The sequence below is a fragment of the Mustelus asterias genome, chromosome 31 (genome assembly GCF_964213995.1).
Source record: "Mustelus asterias chromosome 31, sMusAst1.hap1.1, whole genome shotgun sequence".
In the NCBI taxonomy this organism is placed as follows: domain Eukaryota; kingdom Metazoa; phylum Chordata; class Chondrichthyes; order Carcharhiniformes; family Triakidae; genus Mustelus; species Mustelus asterias.
The window spans coordinates 5,392,821-5,407,829 of record NC_135831.1 but is presented as its reverse complement, the minus strand read 5'-3'; the positions used below and the strand labels follow the sequence as shown (position 1 = coordinate 5,407,829).

Here is a 15,009-nt window from a genome sequence, read left to right as displayed (position 1 = left end):
ATCCTTCCTGACAGAGCCGCCCGCCATAGCCGTTGTGACTTAACATCCACAGCGAGCCTCAGCTGCTCTGTGCTGGAGGAGCGACTGGCTGAATAAACTGCATCTTGATATTTCAGGAATGGAACTCCTCTGGGAAAACAAGTGGGCCCGTCACAGAAAAGGAAAAGGAAGGGACCAACCCGCAGGAAAAAACAGGGATCGGCAAGGTAACGGGAGCCTTCACTCAACACTGTGACCAATAAACTTCATCTCTGCTCAGGGGGCGCTGACCCCGCGCCCGGGTGGGGGCACTGTCCCCTCGCCCGGGGGGGCACTGTCCCCTCGCCCGGGGGGGCACTGTCCCCTCGCCCGGGGGGGCACTGTCCCCTCGCCCGGGGGGGCGCTGACCACTCGCTCAGGGCACTGTCCCCTCGCCCGGGGGGGGCGCTGACCACTCGCTCAGGGCGCTGTCCCCTCGCCCGGGGGGGGCGCTGACCACTCGCTCAGGGCGCTGTCCCCTCGCCCGGGGGGGCACTGTCCCCTCGCCCGGGGGGGCACTGTCCCCTCGCCCGGGGGGGCACTGTCCCCTCGCCCGGGGGGGGCGCTGACCACTCGCTCAGGGCGCTGTCCCCTCGCCCGGGGGGGGCACTGTCCCCTCGCCCGGGGGGGGCACTGTCCCCTCGCCCGGGGGGGGCACTGTCCCCTCGCCCGGGGCGCTGTCCCCTCGCCCGGGGGGGCTGTCTCCTCGCCCGGGGCGCTGTCCCCTCGCCCGGGGCACTGTCTCCTCGCCCGGGGGGGCACTGTCCCCTCGCCCGGGGGGGGCACTGTCCCCTCGCCCGGGGGGGGCACTGTCCCCTCGCCCGGGGGGGCTGTCCCCTCGCCCGGGGCACTGTCTCCTCGCCCGGGGGGGCACTGTCCCCTCGCCCGGGGGGGGCACTGTCCCCTCGCCCGGGGGGGCTGTCTCCTCGCCCGGGGCGCTGTCCCCTCGCCCGGGGCACTGTCTCCTCGCCCGGGGCACTGTCCCCTCGCCCGGGGGGGGCACTGTCCCCTCGCCCGGGGGGGGCACTGTCTCCTCGCCCGGGGGGGCACTGTCCCCTCGCCCAGGGGGGCACTGTCCCCTCGCCCAGGGGGGCACTGTCCCCTCGCCCAGAGGGGCACTGTCCCCTCGCCCGGGGGGGGCACTGTCCCCTCGCCCGGGGGGGGCACTGTCCCCTCGCCCGGGGGGGGCGCTGTCCCCTCGCCCGGGGGGGGCGCTGTCCCCTCGCCCAGGGGGGCACTGTCCCCTCGCCCAGGGGGGCACTGTCCCCTCGCCCAGAGGGGCACTGTCCCCTCGCCCGGGGGGGGCACTGTCCCCTCGCCCGGGGGGGGCACTGTCCCCTCGCCCGGGGGGGGCGCTGTCCCCTCGCCCGGGGGGGGCGCTGTCCCCTCGCCCGGGGGGGGCGCTGTCCCCTCGCCCGGGGCGGCACTGTCCCCTCGCCCGGGGGGGCACTGTCCCCTCGCCCAGGGGGGCACTGTCCCCTCGCCCGGGGGGGGCGCTGTCCCCTCGCCCAGGGGGGCACTGTCCCCTCGCCCAGGGGGGCACTGTCCCCTCGCCCAGGGGGGCACTGTCCCCTCGCCCAGGGGGGCACTGTCCCCTCGCCCAGGGGGGCACTGTCCCCTCGCCCAGGGGGGCACTGTCCCCTCGCCCGGGGGGGGCACTGTCCCCTCGCCCGGGGAGGGCACTGTCCCCTCGCCCGGGGGGGGCGCTGTCCCCTCGCCCGGGGGGGGCACTGTCCCCTCGCCCGGGGGGGGCACTGTCCCCTCGCCCAGAGGGGCACTGTCCCCTCGCCCGGGGGGGGCACTGTCCCCTCGCCCGGGGGGGGCACTGTCCCCTCGCCCGGGGGGGGCGCTGTCCCCTCGCCCGGGGGGGGCGCTGTCCCCTCGCCCGGGGCGGCACTGTCCCCTCGCCCGGGGGGGCACTGTCCCCTCGCCCAGGGGGGCACTGTCCCCTCGCCCGGGGGGGGCGCTGTCCCCTCGCCCAGGGGGGCACTGTCCCCTCGCCCAGGGGGGCACTGTCCCCTCGCCCAGGGGGGCACTGTCCCCTCGCCCAGGGGGGCACTGTCCCCTCGCCCAGGGGGGCACTGTCCCCTCGCCCAGGGGGGCACTGTCCCCTCGCCCGGGGGGGGCACTGTCCCCTCGCCCGGGGAGGGCACTGTCCCCTCGCCCGGGGGGGGCGCTGTCCCCTCGCCCGGGGGGGCGCTGTCCCCTCGCCCGGGGGGGGTGCTGTCCCCTCGCCCGGGGCACTGTCCCCTCGCCCGGGGGGGGCGCTGTCCCCTCGCCCGGGGGGGGCGCTGTCCCCTCGCCCGGGGCGCTGTCCCCTCGCCCGGGGGGGGCACTGTCCCCTCGCCCGGGGCGCTGTCCCCTCGCCCGGGGGGGGCGCTGTCCCCTCGCCCGGGGCACTGTCCCCTCGCCCGGGGGGGGCACTGTCCCCTCGCCCGGGGGGGGCGCTGTCCCCTCGCCCGGGGGGGGCGCTGTCCCCTCGCCCGGGGGGGGCACTGTCCCCTCGCCCGGGGGGGGCACTGTCCCCTCGCCCGGGGGGGGCACTGTCCCCTCGCCCGGGGGGGCGCTGTCCCCTCGCCCGGGGGGGGCGCTGTCCCCTCGCCCGGGGCGGGCACTGTCCCCTCGCCCGAGGGGGGCACTGTCCCCTCGCCCGGTGGGGGGCACTGTCCCCTCGCCCGGGGGGGGCACTGTCCCCTCGCCCGGGGGGGGCACTGTCCCCTCGCCCGGGGGGGGCGCTGTCCCCTCGCCCGGGGGGGGCACTGTCCCCTCGCCCGGGGGGGGCACTGTCCCCTCGCCCGTGGCGCTGTCCCCTCGCCCGGGGGGGGCACTGTCCCCTCGCCCGGGGCACTGTCCCCTCGCCCGTGGCGCTGTCCCCTCGCCCGGGGGGGGCACTGTCCCCTCGCCCGTGGCGCTGTCCCCTCGCCCGGGGGGGCACTGTCCCCTCGCCCGGGGGGGGGGCACTATCCCCTCGCCCGGGGGGGCACTGTCCCCTCGCCCGGGGGGGGGCACTATCCCCTCGCCCGGGGGGGCACTGTCCCCTCGCCCGGGGGGGCACTGTCCCCTCGCCCGGGGGGGCACTGTCCCCTCGCCCGGGGGGGCACTGTCCCCTCGCCCGGGGGGGCACTGTCCCCTCGCCCGGGGGGGCGCTGTCCCCTCGCCCGGGGGGGCGCTGTCCCCTCGCCCGGGGGGGCGCTGTCCCCTCGCCCGGGGGGGCACTGTCCCCTCGCCCGGGGGGGGCACTGTCCCCTCGCCCGGGGGGGGCACTGTCCCCTCGCCCGGGGGGGGCACTGTCCCCTCGCCCGGGGGGGGCACTGTCCCCTCGCCCGGGGCGCTGTCCCCTCGCCCGGGGGGGCTGTCTCCTCGCCCGGGGCGCTGTCCCCTCGCCCGGGGCACTGTCTCCTCGCCCGGGGGGGCACTGTCCCCTCGCCCGGGGGGGGCACTGTCCCCTCGCCCGGGGGGGGCACTGTCCCCTCGCCCGGGGGGGCTGTCTCCTCGCCCGGGGCGCTGTCCCCTCGCCCGGGGCACTGTCTCCTCGCCCGGGGGGGCACTGTCCCCTCGCCCGGGGGGGCTGTCTCCTCGCCCGGGGCGCTGACCCCTCGCCCGGGGCACTGTCTCCTCGCCCGGGGCACTGTCCCCTCGCCCGGGGGGGGCACTGTCCCCTCGCCCGGGGGGGCTGTCTCCTCGCCCGGGGCGCTGTCCCCTCGCCCGGGGCACTGTCTCCTCGCCCGGGGCACTGTCCCCTCGCCCGGGGGGGGCACTGTCCCCTCGCCCGGGGGGGGCACTGTCTCCTCGCCCGGGGGGGCACTGTCCCCTCGCCCAGGGGGGCACTGTCCCCTCGCCCAGGGGGGCACTGTCCCCTCGCCCAGAGGGGCACTGTCCCCTCGCCCGGGGGGGGCACTGTCCCCTCGCCCGGGGGGGGCACTGTCCCCTCGCCCGGGGGGGGCGCTGTCCCCTCGCCCGGGGGGGGCGCTGTCCCCTCGCCCAGGGGGGCGCTGTCCCCTCGCCCAGGGGGGCACTGTCCCCTCGCCCAGAGGGGCACTGTCCCCTCGCCCGGGGGGGGCACTGTCCCCTCGCCCGGGGGGGGCACTGTCCCCTCGCCCGGGGGGGGCGCTGTCCCCTCGCCCGGGGGGGGCGCTGTCCCCTCGCCCGGGGGGGGCGCTGTCCCCTCGCCCGGGGCGGCACTGTCCCCTCGCCCGGGGGGGCACTGTCCCCTCGCCCAGGGGGGCACTGTCCCCTCGCCCGGGGGGGGCGCTGTCCCCTCGCCCAGGGGGGCACTGTCCCCTCGCCCAGGGGGGCACTGTCCCCTCGCCCAGGGGGGCACTGTCCCCTCGCCCAGGGGGGCACTGTCCCCTCGCCCAGGGGGGCACTGTCCCCTCGCCCAGGGGGGCACTGTCCCCTCGCCCGGGGGGGGCACTGTCCCCTCGCCCGGGGAGGGCACTGTCCCCTCGCCCGGGGGGGGCGCTGTCCCCTCGCCCGGGGGGGGCACTGTCCCCTCGCCCGGGGGGGGCACTGTCCCCTCGCCCAGAGGGGCACTGTCCCCTCGCCCGGGGGGGGCACTGTCCCCTCGCCCGGGGGGGGGCGCTGTCCCCTCGCCCGGGGGGGGCGCTGTCCCCTCGCCCGGGGCGGCACTGTCCCCTCGCCCGGGGGGGCACTGTCCCCTCGCCCAGGGGGGCACTGTCCCCTCGCCCGGGGGGGGCGCTGTCCCCTCGCCCAGGGGGGCACTGTCCCCTCGCCCAGGGGGGCACTGTCCCCTCGCCCAGGGGGGCACTGTCCCCTCGCCCAGGGGGGCACTGTCCCCTCGCCCGGGGGGGCGCTGTCCCCTCGCCCGGGGGGGGTGCTGTCCCCTCGCCCGGGGCACTGTCCCCTCGCCCGGGGGGGGCGCTGTCCCCTCGCCCGGGGGGGGCGCTGTCCCCTCGCCCGGGGCGCTGTCCCCTCGCCCGTGGCGCTGTCCCCTCGCCCGGGGGGGGCACTGTCCCCTCGCCCGTGGCGCTGTCCCCTCGCCCGGGGGGGCACTGTCCCCTCGCCCGGGGGGGGGGCACTATCCCCTCGCCCGGGGGGGCACTGTCCCCTCGCCCGGGGGGGGGCACTGTCCCCTCGCCCGGGGGGGCACTGTCCCCTCGCCCGGGGGGGGCACTGTCCCCTCGCCCGGGGGGGGGCACTGTCCCCTCGCCCGGGGGGGCACTGTCCCCTCGCCCGGGGGGGCACTGTCCCCTCGCCCAGGGGGGGCACTGTCCCCTCGCCCGGGGGGGGCACTGTCCCCTCGCCCGGGGGGGGCACTGTCCCCTCGCCCGGGGGGGCACTGTCCCCTCGCCCGGGGGGGCACTGTCCCCTCGCCCGGGGGGGGGGCACTGTCCCCTCGCCCGGGGGGGGCACTGTCCCTTCGCCCGGGGGGGGCACTGTCCCCTCGCCCGGGGGGGGCACTGTCCCCTCGCCCGGGGGGGGGCACTGTCCCCTCGCCCGGGGGGGGCACTGTCCCCTCGCCCGGGGGGGGCACTGTCCCCTCGCCCGGGGGGGGCACTGTCCCCTCGCCCGGGGGGGGCACTGTCCCCTCGCCCGGGGGGGGCACTGTCCCCTCGCCCGGGGGGGGCACTGTCCCCTCGCCCGGGGGGCTGTCCCCTCGCCCGGGGCGCTGACCCCTCGCCCGGGGCGCTGACCCCTCGCCCGGGGCGCTGACCCCTCGCCCGGGGCACTGTCCCCTCGCCCGGGGCACTGACCCCTCGCCCGGGGCGCTGACCCCTCGCCCGGGGCGCTGACCCCTCGCCCGGGGCACTGTCCCCTCGCCCGGGGCACTGTCCCCTCGCCCGGGGCGCTGACCCCTCGCCCGGGGCACTGTCCCCTCGCCCGGGGCACTGACCCCTCGCCCGGGGGGCTGTCCCCTCGCCCGGGGGGGGGCACTGTCCCCTCGCCCGGGGGGGGCACTGACCCCTCACCCGGGGGGCTGACCCCTCACCCAGGTCCATTGACTGAATCATCTAGATGGTTAAGTTTAAAGTGGCAATTTGACCATGGTGGTTGTGTGGCATGTGGGTGGGGAGGTGTACCCGATGCTGTCTCCCTCTGTCTCCATGCATTCGGAGTCGCTGAGCTTTATTCCAGGAAGCCGGTTGGTGAAGGATGGAACTAGAGTCAATCTATACACAATTTTATCAGCATTTATTTACGGAGTTTCACATTATAGGCACATACCTCCTAACCCAACAACCACAGGTTCAGTCTGTGCCCCTTTTGTAGGGACACAAGTGAACCCCCTGCCCAGTTCATGTTCCGTACTTGCATCCAATTACACACAATACTATACACTTAAAATTTAAACCTTATTAGTGTCACAAGCAGGCTTACATTAACACTGCAATGAAGTTACTGTGAAAATCCCCTAGTCGCCACACTCCGGCGCCTGTCCGGGTAACACTGAGGGAGAATTTAGCACTGCCAATGCACCCTAACCAGCACGTCTTTCAGACTGTGGGAGGAAACCGGAGCACCCGGCAGAAACCCACACAGACACGGGGAGAACGTGCAGACTCCACACAGGCAGTGACCCCAAGCCGGGAATCGAACCCGGGTCCCTGGTGCTGTGAGGCAGCACTGCCAACCACTGTGCCACCCCTAAAATATATTAGATACAGGAGAACCAGTTGGGTGTGGTGTGTGTATTTGGATTTTCAGAAGGTTTTTGATAAGGTTCCACACAAGAGGTTAGTAAACGCAATGAGAGCACATGGGATTGGGGGGTAATATACTGGTGTGGTTTGAGGATTAGTTAATTGGCGGGAAACGGAGGAAGGATAAACAGACCATGCTTAGATTGGTGAGCTATGAATAATGGAGCACTGCAAGGATCAGTGCTTGAGGACCCCAGCTAATCACAAACTCTATCAATGATATTAATGTGGGGACCAGATGGAATATTTCCAAGTTTGCTGATGGCAGAAAATTGGGTGGGAATGTGAACTGTGAGGAGGATACAGAAGCTTCAAGGGGATTAAACAGACTAAGTGAATGAACAAGTACGTGACAGGCGGAATATAATCTGAAAAAATGTGGAGATATCCACTTAAATTAGAAAAACAGAAAGGCAGATAATTTCTTCAGTAGGGAGGGATTGGAAAGTGTTGATGACCAGAGTATTGGTGGCTGAATCATCGAATCCAATAGAATCCCTACAGTACAGAAAGAGGCCATTCAGCCCATCAAGTCTTTACCGACCACAATTCCACACAGGCACTATTCCCGTAACCCCACATAACCCCCTGTCCGGAGGGTCAATTTAGCACGGCCAATCCACCGAGCTTGCACATCTTTGGACTGTGGGAGGAAACCGGAGCACCCGGAGGAAACCCACACAGACACGAGGAGAATGTGCAAACTCCACACAGACAGTGACTAAGGCCGGAATCGAACCCGGTTCCCTGGCGCTGAGAGGCAGCAGTGCTAACTACTGTGCCACCTGCAGTGAACAGAAGACTAATATAAAATCATTAGCAATCGAACCAGAGGAGGAGGTGAGGAGATTTATCTTTCCACAGTGAGTTGTCGTGATCTGAAACATCTCGCCTCACCTAACCTCTTCCCTGCGCAGCATTTAGCGAATGTAGCACAGAGTATAGAGCACCATCTAACTGGTTCCTTTTTGACCTAGATTCGGTAAAGATACAGGATCAAGTGGTGAGGATCGGCCTCCGACCCCCCGTCCACAAACTTGTGAGAGGAACGTGAACCGTGCTGGAAGTCCTGGGCAAGGTTTGAACACATAGCTGCCTCCTTGCACAACCCACTGTTTAACTCTGTTCTTAACCTGTAGCCATGGCTCCATGCACGTCACTCTCATCTCTAAGTGGGCACGGATTCCAGTCCCACTCCAGAAACTTGGGTACAACAACTCCCAGTGCCAGGAGTGAGAGTGCTGCACTGTTGGAAGTGCTGTCAGTCAGTCCGTTGCAGTGGCCGTAATGGGCCTTGGGCAGAGCAGGAGCCAGACCAAGCTGTGATACAGCCAGAAAGAATGCTTTCTATGGCGCATCTGTAGAAATTGGTGAAAGTCGTAACGGACATGCCAAATTTCCTTAGTCTTCTGAGAAAGTAGAGGCGTTGATGGGCTTTTGTAACTATAGCTTTGGTGTGGAGGGACCAGGACAGGTTGCTGGTAATCTGGACACCTAGAAATCTGAAGCTCCCGACCATTTCTACTTTGTCCCTGTTGATGTAGACAGGGGCATGTTCTCCTTTACGCTTCCTGAAAGTTGATGACAATCTCCTTCGTTTTGCTGACATTGAGGGAGAGATTATTGTTGCCGCACCAGTTCACCAGATTCTCTGTCTCTTTCCTGTACTCTGTCTCATCATTGTTTGAGATCCGACCCACTATGGTGGTGTCATCAGCAAACTTGAAAATCGAGTTGGAGGGGAATTTAGCCACACAGGCATAGGTGTATAAGGAACATAATAAGGGACTGAGGACACAGCCTTGTGGGGCACTGGTGTCGAGGATGATCATGGAGGAGATGTTGCTTCCTATCCTTACTGATTGCGGTCTATGGGGTAGGAAGTTCAGGGTCCAATTGCAGAGGGAGGAGCCAAGGCCCAGGCCATGGAGTTTGGAGATGAGTTTTCTGGGAATAATGGTGTGGCGAGAGAGAGAGAGAAAGAGTGCTTAACTAGAACCATCTCAGCCCTGCTGCATTCCAGAACCATCTCAACCCTGCTGCATTCGTCGGAACACAGCTTGGAAAGGAGTTAATTCCCCCTCCACCCCAAAAAGCAGTCAGGTTCATTGAGAGGTTCACGTGAGTGATATTATCTGTTGGCAGGTTCCCCTCCCTGAACAAGTATAGATAGTGAATGTCCCAACTGTCCGATGCAATAGTCATGGATAAAAGTGGATTGTTCCATAGGATGATGATTCCTAGAGCACAGAAGGAGGCTCTTCGACCCGTTGTGTTGGTGCTGGCTCTTAGTTGAGCAAGATTAGTCCCTGTTCTCTATCCCCCCCTGCCCCCCCAGCCTCCCCAGCCCTATCAATGTTTTCCCTTCCAGTATTTATCCGATTCTCTTCTGAAGGTTATTCTGTTTTTGGGCAGTGCCTTCTGCACCATGACAACAACTTTTAAAAATGCAATGGTTCTCTCTCTCTCTTCCATTTCCTTTACAATGGCTATCCTCATTCATCCAAGCGAAATGAATCACTTAAGATATCTCGAATGAAACCTCATCTGCCCACTGTCTGCCCATTTCACTATTCGAGGTCCCCCTGGGGGCTGTTCTTACATTCTCAGTTTCTGAGCTTAATGTCATCTGAAAATGTGTCCTTTGCATTCTCCCCAGGTCATTAATGTGATTACAAATATGAATTATCTCTACATACATATATATATATATATATGTATGTATGGGAGATCGAGTCGGATTGATATAGGGAGAGCGGGGCAGTGGGATTAATCTGATATTGGCACCGGGCTATGGGGAGACACCGGGACAGTTGGCTTAGTGTTGGATTGATACAGGGCTATGGGGAGAGTGGGGTAGTGGGATTAGTTTGGGGATTGATACAGGGCTATGGGGAGAGAGCGGGGCAGTGGGATTAGTTTGGGGATTGATACAGGGCGATGGGGAGAGAGCGGGGCAGTGGGATTAGTTTGGGGATTGATACAGGGCTATGGGGAGACACCGGGACAGTTGGCTTAGTTTTGGATTGATACAGGGCTATGGGGAGAGAGCGGGGCAGTGGGATTAGTTTGGGGATTGATACAGGGCTATGGGGAGAGAGCGGGGCAGTGGGATTAGTTTGGGATTGATACAGGGCTGTGGGGAGTGAGCGGGGCAGTGGGATTAGTTTGGGGATTGATACAGGGCTGTGGGGAGAGAGCGGGGCAGTGGGATTAGTTTGGGGATTGATACAGGGCTATGGGGTGAGCGTGGGGCAGTGGGATTAGTTTGGGATTGATACAGGGCTATGGGGAGAGAGTGGGGCAGTGGGATTAGTTTGGGGATTGATACAGGGCTGTGGGGTAGTGGGATTAGTTTGGGGATTGATACAAGGCTGTGGGGAGTGAGCGGGGCAGTGGGATTAGTTTGGGGATTGATACAGGGCTGTGGGGAGAGAGCAGGGCAGTGGGATTAGTTTGGGGATAGATACAGGGCTATGGGGAGAGTGGGGTAGTGGGATTAGTTTGGGGATTGATACAGGGCTGTGGGGAGGGAGCGGGGCAGTGGGATTAGTTTGGGGGTTGATACAAGGCTGTGGGGAGAGAGCGGGGCAGTGGGATTAGTTTGGGGATTGATACAGGGCTATGGGGAGAGAGAGGGGCAGTGGGATTAGTTTGGGGATTGATACAGGGCTATGGGGACAGAGCGGGGCAGTGGGATTAGTTTGGGGATTCATGCAGGGCTATGGGGAGAGCGTGGGGCAGTGGGATTAGTTTGGGATTGATACAAGGCTGTGGGGAGAGAGCGGGACATTGGGATTAGTTTGGGATTGATACAGGGCTGTGGAGAGAGAGCGCGGCAGTGGGATTAGTTTGGGGGTTGATACAGGGCTGTGGGGAGAGAGCGAGGCAGTGGGATTAGTTTGGGATTGATACAGGGCTGTGGGGAGAGTCGGGGCAGTGGGATTAGATTGGGGATTGATACAGGGCTATGGGGAGAGAGTGGGGCAGTGGGATTAGTTTGGGGATTGATACAGGGCTATGGGGAGGGAGCTGGACATTGGGATTAGTTTGGGATTGATACAGGGCTGTGGAGAGAGAGCGGGACAGTGGAATTAGTTTGGGGATTGATACAGGGCTATGAGGAGAGGACGGGGCAGTGGGATTAGTTTGGGGATTCATGCAGGGCTATGGGGATAGAGCGGGGCAGTGGGATTAGTTTGGGATTGATGCAGGGCTATGGGGGGAGAGCGGGGCAGTGGGATTAGTTTGGGATTGATGCAGGGCTATGGGGGGAGAGCGGGGCAGTGGGATTAGTTTGGGATTGATGCAGGGCTATGGGGGGAGGGCGGGCAGTTTGGGATTAATCTTGCAAAGAGATGGCAGATAGAAGAGGCTGGAGCTGAGGTGCTGTACTCTGAATTTCTATTGCTCTCATATTGTGCGTTTCAACCGTATCCAAAAATTAACCCTGGCTAAATTGTCTGTTCAGTCCTGAGGGTTGCGATGTTAAACATTGACGCTGTACATCTGTCCAATTCAAACGAGGCCACAGTCCTAGATGAGGAAGAGCAGAGAGTTTTCCTTGTGGTCTCCTCAGAGTTCCTTTCTCAAACATTAATAATATCATCGTCACCATTTTGCCGTTGCTGCTTGTGGCATTGGGCTGTGCACAAAATGGCTGCCGCATTTACTTACACAGCAGTGAGTGCGTTGCTAAAATAAACTGCTGTCTGTGAAGCAGTCCGCGGTGTAAACGTGGACTACTACAAATGCCGTCTTTCTTCCTTCTTTTAAAGGCCTCAGCTTCAGCAAGGCTTGCCAGGAGTTCTGTACAGGCCCGGATGATACAGAGACGATGCCAGGTACAGGCAGCCCCTGCTCAGAGCTGCCCATCGCCTCCCTGGCCGAATGCCCACCCCAGCGTGAGCACATCCCTCACCGCGGGAACATCTCGCACATGGTGGCGCGCCGATTCCACTTCCGGGACAAAGCCTTCCTCCTCCAAACCTTCGGGCTCCAGCCCTCCAGTTTGACTGGAAGCCCAGCTGCTCAGACTGCGGATCTGGAACGCTGCGAACCATTCTGCTGCCACGGATACTACACCATGACCATTCTCGGTAAGAAAGTCAAGCTTTCACCGCTGTTATCAGCACATAGCGGCAATTTGTGCAGGCGATTCTGATCCTAATCAGACTTGCTGGAATAAAGCAGTTTGTGGATTCGTACAAGACTGTAAAGAGAGTGCGGGGCAGTGGGATCAGTATGAGATAGCAGTCGATGGGACAGTGGGATCAGTATTAGATAGCAGTCGATGGGACAGTGGGATCAGTATTAGAGAGCAGTCGATGGGACAGTGCAGGGCAGTGGGATCAGTATTAGATAGGAGTCGATGGGACAGTGCGGGGCAGTGGGATCAGTATTAGATAGCAGTCGATGGGACAGTGCGGGCAGTGGGATCAGTATTAGATAGCAGTCGATGGGACAGTGGGATCAGTATTAGATAGCAGTCGATGGGACAGTGGGATCAGTATTAGAGAGCAGTCGATGGGACAGTGGGATTAGTATTAGATAGCAGTCGATGGGACAGTGCAGGGCAGTGGGATCAGTATTAGATAGCAGTCGATGGGACAGTGCGGGACAGTGGGATCAGTATTAGAGAGCAGTCGATGGGACAGTGGGATCAGTATTAGATAGCAGTCGATGGGACAGTGGGATCAGTATTAGATCGCAGTCGATGGGACAGTGGGATCAGTATTAGATAGCAGTCGATGGGACAGTGCGGGGCAGTGGGATCAGTATTAGATAGCAGTCGATGGGACAGTGGGATCAGTATTAGATAGCAGTCGATGGGACAGTGCGGGGCAGTGGGATCAGTATTAGATAGCAGTCGATGGGACAGTGCAGGGCAGTGGGATCAGTATTAGATAGCAGTCGATGGGACAGTGCAGGGCAGTGGGATCAGTATTAGATAGCAGTCGATGGGACAGTGCAGGGCAGTGGGATCAGTATTAGATAGCAGTCGATGGGACAGTGCAGGACAGTGGGATCAGTATTAGATAGCAGTCGATGGGACAGTGCAGGGCAGTGGGATCAGTATTAGATAGCTGTCGATGGGACAGTGCAGGACAGTGGGATCAGTATTAGATAGCAGTCGATGGGACAGTGCAGGACAGTGGGATCAGTATTAGATAGCAGTCGATGGGACAGTGCAGGGCAGTGGGATCAGTATTAGATAGCAGTCGATGGGACAGTGCAGGGCAGTGGGATCAGTATTAGATAGCAGTCGATGGGACAGTGCAGGACAGTGGGATCAGTATTAGATAGCAGTCGATGGGACAGTGGGATCAGTATTAGATAGCAGTCGATGGGACAGTGAGATCAGTATGAGATAGCAGTCGATGGGACAGTGCGGGGCAGTGGGATCAGTATTAGATAGCAGTCGAGGGGACAGTGGGATCAGTATTAGATAGCAGTCGATGGGACAGTGCGGGCAGTGGGATCAGTATTAGATAGCAGTCGATGGGACAGTGCAGGGCAGTGGGATCAGTATTAGATAGCAGTCGATGGGACAGTGCAGGGCAGTGGAATCAGTATTAGATAGCAGTCGATGGGACAGTGGGATCAGTATTAGATAGCAGTCGATGGGACAGTGGGATCAGTATTATATAGCAGTCGATGGGACAGTGGGATCAGTATTAGATAGCAGTCGATGGGACAGTGCAGGGCAGTGGGATCAGTATTAGATAGCAGTCGATGGGACAGTGCGGGCAGTGGGATCAGTATTAGATAGCAGTCGATGGGACAGTGCAGGGCAGTGGGATCAGTATTAGATAGCAGTCGATGGGACAGTGCGGGCAGTGGGATCAGTATTAGATAGCAGTCGATGGGACAGTGGGATCAGTATTAGGTAGCAGTCGATGGGACAGTGGGATCAGTATTAGGTAGCAGTCGATGGGACAGTGGGATCAGTATTAGATAGCAGTCGATGGGACAGTGGGATCAGTATGAGGTAGCAGTCGATGGTACAGTGGGATCAGTATTAGATAGCAGTCGAGGGGACAGTGGGATCAGTATTAGATAGCAGTCGATGGGACAGTGCGGGGCAGTGGGATCAGTATTAGATAGCAGTCGAGGGGACAGTGCAAGGCAGTGGGATCAGTATTAGATAGCAGTCGATGGGACAGTGGGATCAGTATTAGGTAGCAGTCGATGGGACAGTGGGATCAGTATTAGATAGCAGTCGAGGGGACAGTGGGATCAGTATTAGGTAGCAGTCGATGGGACAGTGGGATCAGTATTAGACAGCAGTCGATGGGACAGTGCGGGCAGTGGGATCAGTATTAGATAGCAGTCGAGGGGACAGTGGGATCAGTATTAGATAGCAGTCGATGGGACAGTGCAGGGCAGTGGGATCAGTATTAGAGAGCAGTCGATGGGACAGTGGGATCAGTATTAGATAGCAGTCGATGGGACAGTGCAGGGCAGTGGGATCAGTATTAGAGAGCAGTCGATGGGACAGTGGGATCAGTATTAGATAGCAGTCGATGGGACAGTGGGATCAGTATTAGATAGCAGTCGATGGGACAGTGCGGGCAGTGGGGTCAGTATTACATAGCAGTCGATGGGACAGTGCGGGCAGTGGGATCAGTATTAGATAGCAGTCGATGGGACAGTGCGGGCAGTGGGATCAGTATTAGATAGCAGTCGATGGGACAGTGCGGGCAGTGGGATCAGTATTAGATAGCAGTCGATGGGACAGTGCAGGGCAGTGGGATCAGTATTAGATAGCAGTCGATGGGACAGTGCGGGGCAGTGGGATCAGTATTAGATAGCAGTCGATGGGACAGTGCAGGGCAGTGGGATCAGTATTAGATAGCAGTCGATGGGACAGTGCGGGGCAGTGGGATCAGTATTAGATAGCAGTCGATGGGACAGTGCAGGGCAGTGGGATCAGTATTAGATAGCAGTCGATGGGACAGTGGGATCAGTATTAGATAGCAGTCGATGGGACAGTGCAGGGCAGTGGGATCAGTATTAGATAGCAGTCGATGGGACAGTGGGATCAGTATTAGATAGCAGTCGATGGGACAGTGGGATCAGTATTAGATAGCAGTCAATGGGACAGTGCAGGGCAGTGGGATCAGTATTAGATAGCAGTCGATGGGACAGTGCAGGGCAGTGGGATCAGTATTAGAGAGCAGTCGATGGGACAGTGCAGGGCAGTGGGATCAGTATTAGATAGCAGTCGATGGGACAGTGCAGGGCAGTGGGATCAGTATTAGATAGCAGTCGATGGGACAGTGGGATCAGTATTAGATAGCAGTCGAGGGGACAGTGGGATCAGTAT

At 62.5% G+C, this 15,009-nt stretch overlaps 1 protein-coding gene across 3 annotated transcripts in view; it reads left to right on the top strand.

The window, feature by feature from the left end:
- LOC144481732 (RPA-related protein RADX-like) overlaps positions 1-15,009 on the top strand; it is an 89,946-nt gene that overhangs the window by 33,712 nt on the left and 41,225 nt on the right. For all 3 annotated transcript variants that reach the window (XR_013495764.1, XM_078200880.1, XM_078200879.1), the window contains exons 11-13: positions 117-206; positions 7,658-7,758; positions 11,459-11,779. Coding sequence is in view for 2 of the 3 variants with exons in the window: in XM_078200880.1 (XP_078057006.1) it covers positions 117-206; positions 7,658-7,758; positions 11,459-11,779 (512 nt within the window). In the remaining variant the exon portion in view is untranslated. The remainder of the gene's footprint in view (positions 1-116; positions 207-7,657; positions 7,759-11,458; positions 11,780-15,009) is intronic.